The following is a 22,022-nucleotide window of genomic DNA, read 5'->3' on the forward strand; positions in this document are numbered from 1 at the left end:
ACGTTATCACGATTCCATACGGGATACTCTACCTGTGCTGCTAGAACATGTGCCTTTACAAGTACGACACAACATGTGGTTCATGCACGATGGAGCTCCTGCACATTTCAGTCGAAGTGTTCGTACGCTTCTCAACAACAGATTCGGTGACTGATGGATTGGTAGAGGCGGACCAATTCCATGGCTTCCACACTATCCTGACCTCAACTCTCTTGACTTTCATTTATGGGGGCATTTGAAAGCTCTTGTCTACGCAACCCCGGTACCAAATATAGAGACTCTTCGTGCTCGTATTGTGGATGGCTGCGATACAATATGCCATTCTCCAGGACTGCATCAGCGCATCAGGGATTCCATGCGACGGAGGGTGGATGCATGTATCCTCGCTAACGGAGGACATTTTGAACATTTCCTCTAACAAAGTATTTGAAGTCACGCTGGTACAGGGTGTTTCAAAAATGACCAGTATATTTGAAACGGCAATAAAAACTAAACGAGCAGCGATAGAAATACACCGTTTGTTTCAATATGCTTGGGACAACAGTACATTTTCAGGCAGACAAACTTTCGAAATTACAGTAGTTACAATTTTCAACAACAGATGGCGCTGCAAGTGATGTGAAAGATATAGAAGACAACGCAGTCTGTGGGTGCGCCATTCTGTACGTCGTCTTTCTGCTGTAAGCGTGTGCTGTTCACAACATGCAAGTGTGCTGTAGACAACATGGTTTATTCCTTAGAACAGAGGATTTTTCTGGTGTTGGAATTCCACCGCCTAGAACACAGTGTTGTTGCAACAAGACGAAGTTTTCAACGGAGGTTTAATGTAACCAAAGGACCGAAAAGCGATACAATAAAGGATCTGTTTGAATAATTTCAACGGACTGGGAACGTGACGGATGAACGTGCTGGAAAGGTAGGGCGACCGCATACGGCAACCACAGAGGGCAATGCGCAGCTAGTGCAGCAGGTGATCCAACAGCGGCCTCGGGTTTCCGTTCGCCGTGTTGCAGCTGCGGTCCAAATGACGCCAACGTCCACGTATCGTCTCATGCGCCAGAGTTTACACCTCTATCCATACAAAATTCAAATGCGGCAACCCCTCAGCGCCGCTACCATTGCTGCACGAGAGACATTCGCTAACGATATAGTGCACAGGATTGATGACGGCAATATGCATGTGGGCAGCATTTGGTTTACTGACGAAGCTTATTTTTACCTGGATGGCTTCGTCAATAAACAGAACTGGCGCATATGGGGAACCGAAAAGCCCCATGTTGCAGTCCCATCGTCCCTGCATCCTCAAAAAGTACTGGTCTGGGCCGCCATTTCTTCCAAAGGAATCATTGGTCCATTTTTCAGATCCAAAACGATTACTGCATCACGCTATCTGGACATTCTTCGTGAATTTGTGGCGGTACAAACTGCCTTAGACGACACTGCGAACACCTCGTGGTTTATGCAAGATGGTGCCCGGCCACATCGCACGGCCGACGTCTTTAATTTCCTGAATGAATATTTCGATGATCGTGTGATTGCTTTGGGCTATCCGAAACATACAGGAGGCGGCGTGGATTGGCCTCCCTATTCGCCAGACGTGAACCCCTGTGACTTCTTTCTGTGGGGACACTTGAAAGACCAGGTGTACCGCCAGAATCCAGAAACAATTGAACAGCTGAAGCAATACATCTCATCTGCATGTGAAGCCATTCCGCCAGACACGTTGTCAAAGGTTTCGGGTAATTTCATTCAGAGACTACGCCATATTATTGCTACGCATGGTGGATATGTGGAAAATATCGTACTATAGAGTTTCCCAGACCGCAGCGCCATCTGTTGTTGAAAATTGTAACTACTGTAATTTTGAAGTTTGTCTGCCTGAAAATGTACTGTTGTCCCAAGCATATTGCAACAAACGGTGTATTTCTATCGCTGCTCGTTTAGTTTTTATTGCCGTTTCAAATATACCGGTCATTTTTGAAACACCCTGTACGTTCTGTTGCTGTGTGTTTCCATTCCACGATTAATGTGATTTGAAGAGAAGTAATAAAATGAGCTCTAACATGGAAAGTAAGCGTTTCCGGACACATGTCCACACAACATATTTTCTTTCTTTGTGTGTGAGGAATGTTTCCTGAAAGTTTGGCCGTACCTTTTTGTAACACCCTGTATAGCGAACGGCACGCATTTCAACATTACATGTCATTTAAGGGAGTACCATTAAAAATTAAAGACTTATCTTTCGTTTAAATTTGCCAGTAGTTATAAAAACACAACGGGAAACGCGAAGGACAACCTTTCATGTACAAGTCGCACTCCAAAAAAGTCAAAATGGCTGTCTCATCTTCCATTCACAGATACAGCTACATGTCATTACAGTAGGTTGCAGCGTTCTGCAGTCTAGGAAACAGCACAATCTCGTTATGCTCCGAGTTCCCCTATATACTGGATGCCCTGTGCGACTTTCGACCTATAAACTGGTAGCCCTTCAAACAATTTTCAATCATCGATATATTAGATTTAGTGTATATACTCGTTCTCCTGGTTACAGAAATGGGAAAAACAGAATGGTCGTCACACTCCCTCTCTAGGTATGTATACTAGAACTGCTGTACATATCCCACTGGAGCAGATCCTTTACGAATGTTTTCCCAAGGAGACATGCGTATCAGTCAGGATTTAATTCCGACTTTAGAGAGTATGCCTCATGTATGGAAAGCTTGTTTGCAAAATCGGGTAACATAATGTTAAAAGTTCTCCTCTTGGCCTAGGCTTCATCAACTATGGAACAGAGTAAATATAAATTTCATGGGCCCTTGGGTCACATGGCTTATCATGGCTGATGAACGATCTAATTTTCTGGGTGTTGCACAGATGATATTCATCACATCACCATCCATGGCCAAAATCCCCATGAAAATTTCTGCGATAGAGGGAGCACTCACAACCAATTAATGGGCCTCAATAAATGGCGTCAGCATTTGCAGATTTTCGTAAAAGATACAATCGAACAAATCCTTACCACACCATTTCACTCATCTTCTAACAATGAGGCTTAATGCATGGTCATAACGTTTACAACAAGGTGAAAAAAATCATGATTAACGCTTCAACAGAAGAACTCATCATCACATTTTTAAGCACATCTTGGTCCACCTCAAATGAACAGTAGTAACCCAGTCAGCTGCCACATGGCCACAGGAACTGGACATAGCTGGATCTTCTGCGACCATCAGTGACCTTGGAACCAGAGTCGAATCCTCACTTCAAGACAGACCTAGTTGCCTTGACTTGCATGTATGGGTACTCACTCGGGTGGAGTATCGAAGTTGGAAGATGCTCCCCACAGATGCCATGGGGTGGTTACATTGTTTTCAAACCATGGCCCAGCTGCTATATCAGGCACGAACATAAACAATGTCTACATTACAATGCACAATGCAATGCCCGTCACAAGCCAGGTCATCTTGCCAATGTCTGTATGATCAAAGGGCAGGTAATGTAATCACACAGCAACAGATAACTAACATCATAATGCCTGATATGTCAATGAATGTGGCACTAACCACACTGATGATCCAGCTTGGAATTAATGGTCAGTCAACCTACTTCCAAGTGGGCACCTGAATGGCAATGCCACTAATAAATTGGAACACATACCAACTCATTGGCACTTCATGACTTCGGCAAGTTCAAAGGCGAGTTGTGTCATACAGAAACCAATGAATCCCACTAATGGGCCAAGTCATGCCAAAGGAAGTTATAACTGTCGCAAAGATTAAAACTTACCTTAGTTGTAATTTGGATTCCTTATCAATGGAGGAGTATCTGTAGTGCCTACTGTCATTCCATGTGATAATTTAGATAATGTTACTTTAAATCCGTCTTGATTGCTACGTAGCATGTGAAAGTTGCTGAATTGGACGGGTTACTCCTGTAACTTAAATATCAGATCTGAAGATGGTTCTGAATGAACCGAAACCAGTCATATGAATAATAAAAAATTTGCAATCAAGACGGATTTAAAGTAACATTATAAAATCACTGATTGCTGTTATCCCATAAGACATTATGTCTGTTTTTGCAAATAATTTAGATAAGTTGTGCGCTGAATATAAGCAACTGTTCAAACACCATCTGGGTTTAAAATGAAATTTCCAGGCATGCATACCCTTAAAGGATGCTGCCCAATCATGCTTCTGTCCAGCACATCACATACCATTTACCATGTGGAATGCAGTTAAATCTGAACTTTATAGACTGCAGGAAATTGCAGTCATAGAACAAATATGGTGGAAATCCAGCAGATGGCAGAGAGCTAACACATATCTGAGGAGGTACATAATGAGCATAAGATAAAACATGATCAGCTTCAGCAGACCATGGTCATGGTCCAACACACCTTGAGGAAGCAAATATGGGGGTGGACAGATGCTAGAGATTGAATTCTGAACCTTATTTGTGGACAGCCAACTCAGAAGATATAGAGCAACTATATGTCTTATTATGAAGGGTGCAGGCATATGCAAAAGGGACCAGGGGGACTGTGAAATCTTATACAATACAATTATGAAACATGGAATGTTGGGTAGTGAACAATGCCAACCTCTTACAAGGATTAGCTGCTACGCTGACCAGCCATGAGAAAGGAACCTTCAACACAATAATCAGGAACTTACAAGGGCATGTTGAAAAGTAATGCCTCTGAATTTTTATGAGAAAACTCTCAAAGCTTTTTAAAGAAAACAAACATTATTAAAATTACACATCTTAATTCTTCATGCCTACATATTTATGAGGGTTGCCCAGAAAGTAACGCACCACATTTTTTTTTCTCAGCCAAAAACAATGCTACGAATGCGAAAGGTTACATGTGTATTATTTGAAGTCTCCTGAGTGACTGCACCAAGTTTCCGTCACTTCTGTCAGATAGTGTAGCTGCAGGACAGTTTTAAAATGATGTCTGTAGGTGCTGTACATTACAACCAACATGTTGTCATTGAATTTCTCACTGCAGAGAAAGAAACTGTGGGGAATATTCACAAACACTTGTGTAAAGTCTATGGGCATCTGCTGTCAACAGAAGTACAGTTCGTCACTGGGCACGGAGGGTGAGGTCATCAGAAGGTGGTTCGGTGAAGCTCCACGATTTGCAGCGGTCAGGGAGACCATCCACAGCTGTCACATGTGACGTGTCAGTGAACTGATGTTGTCATTCACAAGGACAGACACATTATGACTCAGCAGGTGGCACTGCGTTTGTCAATCAGCAATCGCAGAGAAAAAAAAAACACTTCTCTAGATTTGTTGCAACATTTTGAAGCTGAGGGGGAGGCCTTCCTTTCCCTGGATTGCAACAGGTGATGAAACCTTGGTTCACCATTTTGAGCCCAAAACAAAACGACAGTCAATGGAGTGGCACTATTCCCACTCCCCACATAAGAAAAAATTTAAAGCAACTGCTTCTGCCGGTAAGGTCCTGATCACCATGTTCTGGGACTGCGAATGTGTGATTCTCATTGATGTGATGCCAAGAGGCAGTACCATTAATTGAGAAGCATATGTCAACGCATTAACAAAACTCAAGACGCACTTCTGGCGACTTTGGCACCACAGCAACCCAGGAGATGTTTTGATACAACATGATAACGCTCCGCCCCACACAAGTCTGAAGACTGCTGAACACATTGCAAAACAGGGTTGGACAGTGTTACCCCGTCCACCCAAGAGCCCTGACCTAGCCCCAATCAGACTTCCACTTCTTTGGGTCATAGGATGCCATTCATACAATACATTTTGAGGATGATGATGATGATATGAGGTGATTCATCATTCTCATTATGTTCAATAAAGAATTGTTGAAGAAAAAAATGTGGTGCATTACTATCTGGGCAACCCTCTTATTTCTCACAGTAATCACCCTGGCAACGAAACCATTTCTCCCAACAAGAGACCAGTTTGTTGATATCATCACTGTAGAATGCTTGACTTTGTTAATGGAGCCATTGACTTTGTTAACAGAGCCACAACCTCACCTCTGCCTGCACCGCTTCAAAGAGAAGTCCTCAAAGGTGTTCTTTAATAATCTGAAGACCAGCCACTTAGAGGAATATCAGGCCAAGAATACCAGCCATTTATACAATTATTTAAAGTTTTACTAGGACTTATGTTTCATATTTACTTTTGTTCTTTGATATATTAATAATTTTAAAATAATGATAACCGAAAGTATAATTATCCTTCCAAAAAAAGTGTCAGGTGAGTTACTGAGAAATTTTTTCCTCTAAGCTCCAAAATTCCTCATTAAATCAATGAACATGACATATTTGTAGTAGAAGTACAGAAAAGTGCATAACCTGACAAATTGGCTCTGCTATTTGCAACAGCAGCTATTACATTCGCTAATGTTTCTTTCAAAATAATTCTAAAAATTGACAACACAATAAAGCTACTGTCAAGGGACAGGTAGCAAGCCATCCATACATTGTTCTCATACTAAATGAGTCCAGGTTTTGAGCAACAGGTGGCTCATGTGTCAAGAAAATCATGCCCTGAGCTATACTCAGGTGTGGTTAACTCTTTGAACTAGAAACTTGATTACAGCATGCTATTTCTCATGCACCAACATAGTTCCATGACACACCATCATGTTATATGCAACAATTCGGAGCCCACTAGTGGCAGAAGACTGCAATGAAGAATAAAGATGTAAAATGTTAATAATGTTATTTTAATTTAAAAAGCTTTAAAAGTTTTCACACAAAAAATTGGGGGGAATTACTTTTCAGCACGCTCTCACAGATGTCATTCAAATATGATTAGATGCACTTGACCTCCAACTGGGTCTGGCAAGGCTCCTAGCTGCTGTGGCAGACAGTGTGGCATATCTGATCTACAGTACTTGGCTATATTCATCAGCCTCATATCAGTAGTTAAAGCTGAGTGAGGTGCTGCACTGTTACAGCAGTGAACTCACGACTGGAAGAATCAGGATTCTAATACTCACCTGCTCACCCAGCTTTACATTTACTGTGGTTTCCCTTAATCTATTAAGGTTGTGACGTAACTTGTCTTAATGAGGTCTTTTATGTATTTTCTTTAGTTAGATTGTTAAAAAATTAAAGAGATTAAGATATTACAACATTTCTTCAAACAATAAATACAGAGATACTAAACTACGATGGGAATTTGCACTTGAGCAGTGCACATGCTGCGCTATAGATGGTTACAGTAGGTTGGTGGTGTGAGGAACAGCTCAGCTCACTACATGACAAGATATTTTGCCTGTGAATGAGCCAGAGACTGAACACCGACCTACCCTAACAGTAATTATAAATATTAATGACAGAAATTCATTTTTATATAGAAAATCAGCTGATGGAACCAGTGAAGCCCAGATATCTATTTATTCCTATTTTCTACAAGACCATCTCTGCTTCTTCCCCTTCTCTATGTCCATCTCCTCTTCCTCCCCCCCCCCTCCCCCTCCGTCCATCCACCTCATCCCCCCTCCCTCTGTCCATCACCCCCAATCCAAATGGGAGTTTGATGATTTTTTACTTCTACAGTAGATCTTTCCAATAATAAGTAGTATGTTTCAACTAAATACAGAAAATATAAACCAACAGGTCATATTCAAACATTTTTACATCACCCTTTCTCATCCACACTCTCACCCTTAGTGGTAGTAGGGAATCTTGCTCTCACAGTATTTTTGTACAAATAAGAAGTTATGTGCACAACACACTTGGTTGAAATTGCTCCAGTTGTTCCTCAGTTATGCTTCAATGTCACCCCCGCCCCTTTTATTCCCACTCCTAAAGCATTTGGGTAGTAGTTCTTTAAAGAATTGATCTCCCTTGTGCAAAACAGCTTCAAACTTCTGATTACAAATGAGTTAATGTTTGACATTAAGCATTTAAGTGATAGAAAGTTTACAAAAGATTTGATATTGTGTTTAAAGTTTGTTTCAAGTTGTTAAGTGCTTTGATTCTCAAGTAGTGGATGAATATAGCTTGGGTATTCTCGTGCAATGTGTTACACGTCTTTTCCACTCGCACCCCCATCCCCAGTCCTTTGAGAGTCAGATGGTTTTTACCAACATATTGCTTCTTTGCAAAGAGCAAGTGACATGTTTACTAAATTGGGTTGAAATTGATCCAGAAGTTTACGAGGAAATGTTGAACCTACACACATTTTTATAATATAGAGAGGTGCCAGGGGAACTCTCTCATTCATTGGTCATAATTGTGGTGTTTAATTTCTAATTTTGTTAAGCAAATGATTGTGGTGTCACCCAAGAACATATGAGGTGGTATGAATTAGTATGATGTGACATAGTATATTTTGTAGTGTGCGAAGTCAGTCAGAACTTAGTCACAATCCAGCCAAGATCCCTGTGTCATCTAGGGATGTACACCTTTTCCTTTTTCCAGTTTTATTTGTTAATATTAAGAGTGTGTTACTGTTAAGTTCACAGTAATTATTATAATTTATTACACATTGAGGGTCCTGTGATTTTAGATTTGATAATGATAACTACATGTAATACTCTCAGAAGTCAAACATAATAAAGCGCCACTGACTGCTATGGTTATTATCAGAAGGAACTTCAACACAGGGCAGGTAGGAGACACTTTAGATGATGGCACCTGTAATTACTTCAAGGTCAAACTAATCTCCCCTTTCTTCCCTCAGGGAAACTGATTTCCTTAGTGTATCTATATGGTTCTGACACCCAAACCTCCAAATGTCAGACACTTAGATCAGTGCCAAACGTTGTATGTCAATAGTGCCAACCAAAACTCTGATTTAGTTCATACTGTGTGTTGTCGTCCAGCAGAAGAGGCGTAAACATTTAATTAAAAGCAACACCAGAACTAAGGAGCACAGAAAAGGCATAACTGTGAGTAACTAATCTGTATACCTTCTGTGGGGAAGTTGGTAGAGCATTAGATCATTGTCCCAAGTGTCCTGGGTTCATACCCAAATGATGACAATTTTTTTTTTTTTTTTGTTTACTGAATTGTGCGTGGAAGTGTTACATAGGACTATTAATACTTCCCCACATGAGATGGAATTGTTTGTTTATTCTGCTGTTCCAATTGTTATGTTTTTTTGTATGAAATTACAAATGCATTAGCTGCTTCATCACAAATGGTGTCTGTTCTATTGCACATGTCCAACAGAACACCACACCAATCTATAAAAATGTACTCTATAGGTTTGTTACTTTCAACTAATGAATCAAAAGCAGACTGCCAAAAGAACATTGCTACAAACTCCAAAAAGTCCTTTTACATGTCAGTAAAATGTTCTCCTGTATAACAGTGTCACACCTGAACAGTTAAATTGTCATCAGTGGTGTTTGAATGTGGAACCTTTGGTATAAAGGCCTCACACTCTACCAACTCACCCATGCGAGATCTGAGAAACTATCTCCCACAGATACACCATTCCTGTGCTCCATTCTTCTACTGGACAACAGCACATAGCACGAACTAAATCGATGTTTTGGTTAACACCCAATCTACTTACAACATTTGGTACCGATCAGAGTGTCTGACATATGGAGGTTTGGGTGAGAGTGCACTGCTCAGAGCTGAAGTGTCAGATTCTAGAAAGTAGTAATAGGGGCTAGGTGTGAGAGATGTATCTAGGTTTGTTCCTTTGAAAATGTATGGCCAATTTTCTTCCCCATCATCACTATAATAGAGCTTGTGCTTTGTCTCTAACAAACTCATCATTGATGATATGCTAAACTCTAATCTTTGTTATCTGTGATTAAACAATATTCAGAAAGATATTTTTATGCACCATTCTTTTCAACAACAGTGTTTCTAAGCAAATCACAAATTCTTAATTTTGGTTTTTATGTTCATACACAGGCGCAATAAACTTATTTCAACCTCCTCTCTACCTTGAAGAGCACATGGCTTAAAATTCTGCAGATGTGCATGAACCCTGAGTCTACTGTTAAAAAGTTTTTCTCAACACATCAGTGACTAGAGGCATATTCCCAAAAGTGGCACTGCTTCCTTGAACATTCTGATATCAATATATTGAATTTGCTTTTCTCTTTCCTACTGAGATGTCAGACTTGATTATCAAAATCTCACCTACAAATTGCATTGACAAAGAGCAGACCACATTTACTCGATTAACTGAAGAAATATTCCCCATAATTCCATGTTGGCCAGCCTCACAGAGGTGTACACAACTGGAACTGATACAAATTCCGCAAAACACTGACAATCATAACACTGGTATGGCTCACTTACAAGTTAGTTTTACCAGTTCACTCTAAAAATAGTGGATCAGATCTGTCCATATGGTTGCTTGGCCAACCTGCTGGCACAATAAAATAATACCCCAAAAAATCCTTACACAAAGTTCGTAAGTTTTCCACCTACTAACAAATACACACATGTTGAAGCTTGTGACCTATTGCTATTTACCAAATTCTTCCTACAACATCGGGCACACATTACTCACCTAACTGTTACTAAGAATAGCACTTTCCTGCTGTTTCCTATTTTCTCTTAAGTATTTTGTATCCTATTGAGAACTTGTTCTGTCTCACTTTACCGACATCCACTCAAAGCACTCAGCATACTCCTGCAACAAACCACCACCACCACCAACAACAACAACAACAACAACAACAACAACAACCACCACCACCACCCCCTCTCCCCCACCCATTCTTCGCCTTTCAGTTTACTCTCGATCACTAAACCAAACAGTTTATCAGCCTGTAATCTTTATTTCATGTGTGTCTCTCTTCTTATAATGTGCAAGGGTGACCAAAATTTAGGCTCATGGGCCATGCCCGGGCCCATGTGCCAAAGTGCTCCGTGTCACTTCACATTTCTCCCACTGCCATGGCGCACTGTCTGAGTGTGAGCGAGGCAAAGAGAGGAAACAATGAATTCAGCACATTTAAATGGCAGTACAGTCATACCGCATATGACTTGGTTTTATATTTCACATTTCTCAATGACATAGATCACAAATAAAACACATTTTCAGTATTAATCAATTATTTTTGGTGTGCTGAAAATATAATTTTTATCTGGTACAAACTGTCGGTATACGGCCAAAAGCAGACAGTTTCACAGAATTCCATGTAATCACGACTTATTTAGTCTGACAGTCAAAAAATGGTCTTTCACACAAATATGTCTATCAAAATATTATAGAACTTTTGCACCCTCATTATGGAGACTACCTGAGAAAAGCAGTGTAGACATCCTGGACAGTTTTAACATAAAAATATTTGTAATTAAAACTGGAATTACCTTGCAGGTCAATCAGTTACATCTGCACCGGCACAGGGACGCTTTCAACTGAAACAGCAAACAGTCTTGAAAACAGCTTTAGAACTGATGTAAGGCTGACAGTGTCCTCAAAACCTTTATAAAATTATCATTGTAATTCTTGCAAGGCCACAATGAATTCTTCTAACCTCGCACTTTCTTTAATGGAAGTGAGCTTCCGGAAGCGGATTGTCTTTGTCCGAATGCGTCCTCCTTGATGTACAGAACAATGAATCGCATCTGTTGCCCGTTGTAATTTTTTGCTCTTTCATTGTCACCTAAAAGTTTAGATTCATTCTGCATGGTACTAAAATGTTGTTTCATAACAAATTAGCAGTACCCATAGCTTATGCAAATTGAGAATTCTCATCCCTCTCTTCTGTCATTCCCATTTACTTTAATGGATTGTATGATAAAACTGCCTCTTTTTGTGCAAATAGCCACTGGACCTGTGAATGTACATACCACACACAAATAGCAAAGGAGGAAAAATTCTGATACCAAAATTCTGCTGGACTCAGAGTTTTGTGCTGACTGCAAAATGCTGCACCACAATGCTAAATGAAATGTCACACTGTTCCGGGTACTTCCAAGAAGGAGCAAGCAAAGTCAAGTGACAGGCCGTGCTTCGACCTGCCCACAGCCCACACATGCTGCACGCTTGAAGTCTGACATGCCGTGGCTGCCTCTGCTCTACACTATCACAGAGCAGTCTCACTTACCATTGCATGTGCTCATAAATTCCCCTAATTCCTGATGAAAACCTATATCTCAACAGATGTACAGCAGACTGTAAATAATCAGTTTTCTGCATCTGAAGATTTCACACTCACAGTTTTTCAGAAACAATGTAGGAGTCTAGACCAAGTAGTACTATAATTTTTATACATACAACAAAGCACAAGAGATGCCTAAGCGATACACTATGTGTAAAAATCTTAAGCAACAAGACAAATAAAGGTTAGGAAAATACATAGTTACATAAACCAATGTATAAATTTTACAATCTACATTTCGTAATCAAGGAAAAACTTAAATTTATAATAAAGTAACAGTACTGAGTTACTTAATTTTCAAATAATTTGTGATGATGAGCGATTTAACTGGAAATTCATCATCTTTCAGAAGGCAAAACTTAAATTAAAAAAAACCACATGTATATAACACATCAATATCACAGTCATGATCCCACTGCTCTTCCCAGTTAATCTCTCTGATCACATGCCACTAAACCTGAAACTATTTGACAATGATCTACCTTCACTTATAGGTCCCAAAGCATAGGTGCTAATTTCCCAAACTTTACTTTCTATTTACTACAAGTTCTTCTTGGTATTATGTCTGTCTGTCTTTTTTTTTTCTTCTTCTTCTTTTTTGGGGGGGGGGGTGGGGTGGGGGGGGGGTGTAAGAGAGGCAAAGTGCTTGCTCACAGATTCACTGCATGAATTTACAGCTTCTGATGCAAAGTGGACACTGATGAGCCAAAACATTATGACACTGCCCACAACAAAGTTGAATGTCTCCTGGTGATGTGGGCACATGACACAATTAGGGAAGTACGTACACAGAATAGAGACAAATGGGCAGTCATTATTGTGAAGATATGGGCCATAAATACAGAAATCCACGAGTATAAATGATTTTGACAAAGTGCACATTGCAGTGGCGCTGCAGTTGGAAATGAGAATCTGCAATGGCAAAGTTGGTCATCTGTTTTTGTACAACTATCGTGAGTACCTATGAAATGTGGTTGAAGGATGGTGGAATAATGCATAGGCTGTACAGTACTGGACATCCAGATCTCATCACAAAACATAGAGGTTGGAGAATTCAACACTGTTTAATCAAAGGTAGGCAGCTATCTGTTGCAGATCTGATGCCAGAGTACAATGCTGGTGCAGACACAAGTGTTTCAGAGCACATGGTTCAAAGGCCATAGTTGAACATGGAGCTCCACATCACACAATGCCTGTGTGTTCCTGTGTTGACCAAACAACATCATCAGTTTCTGATTGCAGTGGGCACAGTAGCACTGAGTTTTTGCCATGGACCTGTCAAATGAATCATATTTCTTATTACGCCAGCCAATGGTTAGGTCCTTGCATGCTGTCATCCAGGTGAATGGCTGCTTGAAACTTGCACCATGCCACAGAGGCAGGCAGATGAGAGCAGAATTATGCTATGGCGTACATTGAGTTGGGCTTCTATGGGACCTATGGAAGTACTCAAAGGTACCATGACAACAGTGAACTATGTGAACATTATTGTGGACCACTTGCATCCCTTCATGGTTGAAGTCTTATCTGATAGTGATGACATCTTCCATTAGGATAACTCTCCATGACACAAGGCCAGAATCGTGCTGCAATGGTTTGAGGAGCATGATAGTGAACTCATCGCACTGATGTCTTAGCCAGCAAATGCCCCTGATTTGTACCCACTGGAACACACATCAGGCATCAGCTGCATGCCCACAAACCACTGTACCATAATTTGTGGGAATTTAGTGAACTGTGAGTAGACATATGGAGCCACATACTTCCAGAAACCTATCAACGACTTTTACAATCCATGCCATGCAGAATCACTGCTGTACTGTGTTTTTTAAGAGGAACAACACGCTATTAAACAGCTGGTCATAGTTTTGGCTCATTGGTGCATAAACAGTAAGTTAGAATTAAACTGCTGACACTGAAACGAAAGCACAGACTGGAAATTACGGAAAGAGTGTAAATGATGATGAAAAAGAAGAAGAAACATTAAATATGACAAAAAATAATTTATTAAAATTATATAAAATTTGTAAGCCATTCTGCTGCATCCTCAGTCCAATCTGCGAATACAAAACAGACATCTTGCCACAAAATTTAACAACATAAAAATTTTATGCATGTTTGACTTTTTTTTTGCGAGGCAATGCTTACACTATGAAGATGGCTGAGCAAGTCATATTTGTTCAATGATTCAACCATAACATGAGATTTTTATAAAACAAATGCTCTCCAATAGGAGATCTATTCAGTTCTTCAATCACTGTAGAATCACTTTCACATTCCTTGGTGTAAAAAGTACCATTCCTCCACATCTTTAAAATCTTACACACATATTTCTAATATGTAGAAGTTATTCACCTACACCAGTACTTAAATTATCTTCACTTTTCATTTTTAAAATATGGGAACGCAAGCACTGCATATAATCACACATGGCTGTAGTGAAGGCTGTATCCAAAAGATACTGAGGAATCCATCCATTAAGGTTTGTGTTGAGCAGCCATCGACATATACACCGATTATTTTCAGCTGGCTGTATAACCCAACAACTGGGCCCATTTTCGCCTCTGCAACAATTTTATCACATACTTAGTAAGTGAAAACATCACCAGTGATTAGAGTGCTATACCTTCAAGAGACTTAAACTAGCACAGCTGAATTTTAGGGTGCTTATTCTTTATTAAAGCAAGAAGCATAATAAAACTTACACTTACAATGTTAACAACAACAGTTAGGATATTGTCACTGCTTCAAAATAAACACACTATTCAGCCATAATATATGCGATATGCTATAGTCAGTTCTGGTTGAAAAAGACACATCAAATTCAAGCATGTAATGAACACTACCTATTAACTGTAATGTAAGAATTCTCTAACACCCAACTATAGGGACACTCATGATACAGGGTGATTATAATTAAACTTTCAGAAGGCTGTAGAAGCAACACCAGTGGTCAGAATGATGTCAAATTGCAACGGAATATTATCGGAGAAGTGGGAAAACGAATGGAAGAAGGAAAAAAATAGTGTCAAAATTGATCAACAGATGGCACAGGCTGTGTCAGAATATGTAAATGAAAACACCTGTCATGACTATGACCTCTTGAAGTTGGTATAAACACGCCGGATACACAGCTTTTCCTCCTTTCGCATCTGTGACGTTTGCCATGACTGTCTCAATGCAGGAACACGCTCTGCTTGTAAAGCTGTATTATAAGAATGATGACTGAGCACATGTCGTTCTGCAGAATTCAGCATTGAAGGGTTTGAAAAAAGGCATTGGTCCAATGACTGGCGTGGGCCTGGAGAAAATGATCTGGAAATTTGAGAAGACAGGTTCTTTTGGAGTGCTACCTGGCAGAGGAAGGAAACGAATTGATTCGATGTCAGTGGAAGCAGTGGCCACAGCAATCCAGGAGGAGATAAGTGGTGGTGTGCAAATGTGTAGTGCATGGAGAATTGCCCGAACATTGGACGTACTGGTGAGTGCGGTGCGTAATATCCTACAAAACATCCTTCTTTGCTATCTATTCAAAATTACCCATGTGCACGAGTTGCTTCCTGTTGACCTGTCAGCAAGAGAGACCTATGCTTTAAAATTTCTTGCTCGCATGAAAGTGGAAAATGATTGGCCATGGAAGATTTTGTGGACAGACGAAGCCCACTTCCATCTGACAGGATATGTCAATACAGAGAATTGTTGAATATGGGCAATGGAAAATCAACATGCAAATCAACCAGTACCATTTCATCCTAAAAGGTCATTGTGTGGTGCAGGTTTACGGCATCATTTATCACATGGTCACAGTTTTTCGAAGAGACAGGTGCTTCCGGTACTGTTACCTGCACCATCAGTAGTAAGTGCTAAGAGTGTATTTTGCGCGACCACATCATTCCAGCCCTCCAACAGCATGGATGTGTGGATGAGATCATTTTTATGCAAGATTGTGCACCTCTGCACATTACAAATACTATTAAGCAGCTGCTGAAGCGGCATTTCGGAAATGCTAGAATAATCAGCTGCCATTTCCCTACAGCCTGGCCATCCCAATCACCTTATCTTAATCCGTGTGACTTCTGGCTGTTGAGCTTCCTGAAAGATATTGCGTTCAGTGTTCTAATTGTAAACTTAGCTGCATTGAAGGCACACATTCTGAACATGACCCCAGAAACACTTCGATCAGTTGTGGAGCATACTGTTTCTTGATTTCTACGTGTTGTAGAAAATAGTGGACAGCATATTGAACATATTTTGTGCCAGTCACATGAAAATTAATAATCCAATTTTATTTTGATTGATGCTTTTTATGTGGTTTTGGGCCTCAGGACAATTAAAAACCAATGTGAGTGATGCTTTTTATGCGGTGATGCTTTTTATGCGGTTTTTGGCCTCAGGACAATTAAAATTTTTCCCATCCAATGTGATATGACCTTGCCGTGGTGGACGGGCTTATGTAACTAACAGTATCACATCTGTACACTCATGCACACTGAGTAGTACAGATAGTTTAACATCAAACATACACCTTAGGCATTGTTGTATGATTCATTTGTCATTTGTAGTCAACCATTATTAAATTACGATGATTACAGCACCATCTATTGCTACATTTTGTAACTATTTATTTTTCTTCTGCCATACGTTTTCCCCCTTCTTTGATAATATTCCACTGCAATCTGATGTCATTCTGACCAGTGGTGTTATTTCTACAGCAGTTTGAAAGTTGAACTTTAATTCTAATCACCTTGTATATTTCCCATTGGAAAATAAGCAATGTCTGCAAAAAACATTGCACAATCTTACTAATTACCATTTAATCAACATATATTTAATTATAGACATGAAACTGATGTAACCCTGCTCATACCATGCCTGTTAACAGTATTTATCCACACAAAAAATTAATTAGTTAACATCCATTCCAACAGAAGAAATAAAATGGGGCACTAAATCCCATTTGTCATTTGAATTGCCACATACGATACTGTAATCAAATGGAATATCATAGTCATTGCAGCAGATGATGAAATTGCAATTTTTGGACACAGTGTAGTAAATAACCAGGATTCAAATGAAAGGAATATCACAAAATGTGAGCATAATAAAATAATTCAGAATGAATCTTTTGATCTGAAACTCTACCCTTTACCTTTTACAGACAGTGCTCTCACCAACTGAACTATCAAGGCACATCTGCTTGTCTATCAGACATCTTCAATTTTTCGATACCTCTTTTCAGTTTACTGAGTTCCAGAGTGTCTTCACTGCAGAATTTCCTGAACTACTACTACCATGACAGGCTGCATAACTGAATATCGTAGTCACAACCTAAGAGTTATTTTCAGAGTGAATATTTCATCTGTAGCAGAGTGTACAATATTATACAAGGTTCTGTTAGATTGCAGTTGTTTGCTACAGTGTGACTCAATCCCAAAGTCTTACCTTTTGTAGGCAATTCTTTTTCCTCACACCCTGTTTCACAGATTCAGTTTCCTTGTTTCTCTCTTTCTTGCACTAAAAAGAAACATCCTGAACTTCACCCCATATTTCAAAAAGAAAGAAAAAAAAGCACGGTTGTAACCTATCAGCCCCAGAAATTGATCCCGCAAGAATATTTGGGCCATAATTCTGATAGTACATTGGTATAACCTACTGAAAGTACAGCTTTTAAACTTTTGCACACACTGGTTATTTATCACTCGATCCACCCCACTGCAGCTACCTAATGCCTGTGCACGAAGTACAATACTGTTTTGACAATGGTAACACGCTTTGTTCATTGTGTCAAAGTGCACGGTTTCTAATATGTAGTTTGTGGCAGAGATCTCTCTGTTTTGAACATTTTTATGTTGTGATCTAAAATTCTGTGTAAATGAATGAAATGAAAAAGTGTGCCATTAAAGAAATAACATAGTGCTATTTAATTATTAAGACCATCATTGTGTTAATTTCTTTGGATTTTAAAACTGACACTGTTAAAGTGAAGTATATTTGCATGAGCTGCAGTATTCTTTAACATGATTGCCATGATTAAATTGTAAAATGAAAATCATTACCAGTATTACATAACAATTCTTCAGCTGCTTAGGAACATTCATCTTAATTTTGAGGCATATATATAGCTGCAGACTAGCAACACAAGAATACTGTTAAAATAATATTTAACATATAGGTGTGTAATGTTGACATATTACACCTCATGTTACTTACTACTTCTCCTGTAGAATAACATGTGTTCTTGTACAAGATTTGAAAACACGTTGGACAGATGTGTCCACTTCTACATCTACATCTAAATCTACATACATACTCCACAAGCCATGATATGGTGCGTGGCAGAAGGTACCCTGTACCACTACTGGTCAGTTCCTTTCCTGTTCAACTTGCAAATAGAGCAAGGGAAAATTACTCACTCTATGCCTCCATACGAGCCCTAATCCCTCTAATCTTATCTTTGTGGTCCTTACGTGAAATGTACATTGGTGGCAGTAAATACATTCTGCTATCAGCCTCAAATGCTTGTTCTCTAAATTGTATCAATAGTCAAAAAGAGTATCTCCTTTCCTCCAGTAATTCCCATTCGAGTTCCAAAGCATCTCTGTAATACGTGTATGTTGTTCAAACCTACCAGTAACAAATCTAGAAGCCCACCTCTCAATCGCTTCACTGTCTTTCTTTAATCTGACCTGTCACGAATCCCACACACACTAACATTACTCAACAAGGAGTCACACTAGTGTCCTATATACAGTTTCCTTTACAGCTGAACCACACTTTTCTAAAATTCTCCCAATAAATCCAAGTCTACCATTCACCTTCCCTACAACAATTCTTATATGTTCATCCCATTTCATAGTGCTTTGCAATGTTATACCTAGATATTTAACTGACTTGACTGTGTCAAGCACCACACCACTAACGCTGTATTCGAACATTAGGGGTTTGCTTTTCCTACTCATCTGCATTACTTTACATTTTTCTACATTTAGAGCCATTCATCATAGCAACTAGAAATTTTGTCTAAGCCACCTTGTGTGCTCCTCCACTCACTCAATGATGACACCTTCCCATACATCACAGCTTCATCAGCAAACAGCCACAGACTGCTGCTTACCCTGTTGGCCAGATCACTTATTTATATAGAAAAGAACAGCAGTCCTATCACGCTTCCATGGGGCACTCCTGATGATAGCCTCGTCTCTGATGAACAGCCACCATGGAGGATAAAATACTGGGTTCTGTTACTCAAGAGGCAGTGTGGCACCATGTCAAACGCTTTACGGAAACCTAGGAATATGGAATCCACCTGCTGCCCTTGATTCGTAGTTCACAGGATATCCTGTGGTAAAAGGACAAGTTGAGTTTTGCATAAGCAGTGCTTTATAAAATCTTACTGATTTGTCGACAGAAGCTTTTCCTTCTCAAGGGAATTTATTATACTTGAACAGAGAATATGTTCAAGGATTCTTGTAGAAACGTTCTTTTACCCTTCTTATACAAACAGGTCATCTGCATCCTTTTCAAGTTCCTTGGGACTTTGCACTGGGCGAAAGATTCTTCCTAAATGCAAGCTAATCAAGAGAGCAATGCTGTAGAGTACTCTTTCTCCTGTGTGAATGATTTATTAAATCCAAAATTTAAAACTTTGTCTACTTTTGCTGTCTTCTACTGCCACGCCAGACCAGCCAATGAGTGACTGGATAGAAGACTTAGACCCACTTAACGATTTTATGTAGGACCAGAATTTTCTTGGGTTCTTGGAAAAATCTTTAGCTAAGTTATGATGGTGTAGTAGTTGTAAGCTTTGCGAATCAATCCTTTTACGAACACATGAATTTCTATTAACTTTTTTCTGTCATCATTTGTGAGTTCTCTTATGAATTGAGAGTGCAACAGCGTCCTGTCTACTCTTCCCTTTTCTTCAACATCCTGCAAATAGGAAGGCTCAGGTTGTCAAACCACTGTATAGTGCTTCGCTCTCAGGCATCAGGCGCCTGCAGTGGGGTGAAGCAAGTGTGCGCAGTACTTTAAAAGCTGTACTTTCATAAGGTCATAACTGTGTACGATCAGAATTATGGCCTGAATTTTCAAGCAGAATCAACTGTTGGGGCTAATATCTCTCAAGTGTACTATTTTCTCCTTAAAATATGAGGTCAAGTTGGGGATGGTTTCTTGTAAGCCATGCAGTAGAGCCTCTGTACAGCTCGTAAAGTATGGGAGAGATACTAGCAAACTGAACCTATAAGGCAAGTTATAAAGTGTGTCTGGACAATTCTGTAAGACCAATTTCCATGAAAGTCAAAGGTCTAGGTTCAAGTCCCAAACCAGAAAACATTGTTAATATGCCTGGAGGTTTCACACTCAAGTGTTGTATAATGGCACAAAAATTACATACAAAAATAGGAAAGTATGCGAGACTCGAGTTCTAGCAACCACTAGAACTACAATATATGCCCTTTGATACTAAAATTTAGATGCTGAAGGCCACCAAAAACATAGTTTCCAGTTTTATACCGCGCTTAAGCACTACTGACACCAGGCTGCAATTTAATTATAATTTTCTGCTATACAGGTCAAGGCAGATAATTGTGGTTAAATTATGTATTCCTTGCAGCCAAAATCTTTATTGTGTGAACTTTTCTACTTGATGGCAAGCTTGACCTATATCTGTGTAGTGTTTTTCAATTCAGGCAGGGACAGAGTAAGAGGTGTGCTACAACTTGGAAAACAGTGAATGAATGTGTTTAAAACGTTTCAGAAGCAATGGGACTGTGACTGTTACATTCTCACATTGTCAGTGACAGTGTTAGGTAGTACTCTACACCAAAAAATAGCAAGTTTTTATGTTCTCCCAGATCTATACCATCAAAGAAGTAATGTTTAATTGTAATCTGGAGTATAGTATCTCCATGAAGTTTGTCACAGAAGAAAATGAATAAATCCATTGTCATCACAGTAACTACCACAAAGCACTTTTTAATCCCCTTATACATTTCATTTTAGTCCAGTAAGCTAAACAGTTTTGCATATATCATCATTTGCTTGAGATTTAAAAGAGTTTGATTTTATTGCTGCCAAAATTTGCTTTCACTTCACTTAAAGCATATCCTTTCTCTCTTTAGCAGTCACCTACACCTTGGCATGCTGTCTACTTGCCCATGTTGTCATTATAACCCATATGTTTGTTACTAACATGCTTATCACCAAAAAATATGTTTGTTACAATTTTTATGCTCCATATTTGTCTTTCAGTGTGATATCAGAGTGGTAAATCTGTTTCCTCAAAAATTATGCCTGAGCTTTCCAGGTTTAAATTCCAGATTTCCCTGAACCAAGCTTTGTTTTAAGTGAGGGCATAGTTTAGTTTACTATTTTTCCATGAGCAAAATGTGTATACATTTTTTTTTTAGTTGCCATATTATTTAATGATTACTCCAAGTTCAGCTAGGGTTTACAGTTTTATTATCAATTCTATAATTCCATTTTGTTCCATGTTGTGTCTTTGTGCAATAAACCAAGTATATGAAACTATGTGAACAAGATATCAGAGAAATCCTCACTGTGGCTCATTCTGCAACATTGTCACTGGAATGCAATATCAACAGATTTTAATAGCGACAATACATCATATTTCTAATCGGATTCTACTCACACTGAGAGAAAGTTGACAACATGCTAGTTTGCACTGAAATTAGTAAAAAATAAACATTCTGAATTTGCAATGCTAGCCTACAAAAAATGTGTGTACAAATACAGACTCATAATTGTATCTTTTATAAAATTTAAAAACTTACCTTCACCTCTTTGCAAATGGTGAATTAATATACAGCAGAAACTCGTGTGCATGCTCCATCACAATTACAATCATGCAGTGCATAATACACCTGGAGCCCAGGAAACCATGGACAATAATGAAGATTTCCGAGAT

At 39.3% G+C, this 22,022-nt stretch overlaps 1 protein-coding gene across 4 annotated transcripts in view; it reads right to left on the reverse strand.

Moving 5' to 3' along the window:
- Nucleotides 1-14,082: 14,082 nt before the first annotated feature.
- The window catches only part of LOC124721733 (steroidogenic acute regulatory protein-like), a 160,387-nt gene continuing 152,447 nt past the window's right edge, over nucleotides 14,083-22,022 (reverse strand). For all 4 annotated transcript variants that reach the window (XM_047246833.1, XM_047246832.1, XM_047246834.1 and 1 more), the window contains one exon: nucleotides 14,083-14,658. In XM_047246833.1, the coding sequence (XP_047102789.1) occupies nucleotides 14,442-14,658 (217 nt within the window). In that variant the 3' untranslated portion in view covers nucleotides 14,083-14,441. The remainder of the gene's footprint in view (nucleotides 14,659-22,022) is intronic.

Source organism: Schistocerca piceifrons, chromosome X (assembly GCF_021461385.2).
Source record: "Schistocerca piceifrons isolate TAMUIC-IGC-003096 chromosome X, iqSchPice1.1, whole genome shotgun sequence".
Taxonomy (NCBI): domain Eukaryota; kingdom Metazoa; phylum Arthropoda; class Insecta; order Orthoptera; family Acrididae; genus Schistocerca; species Schistocerca piceifrons.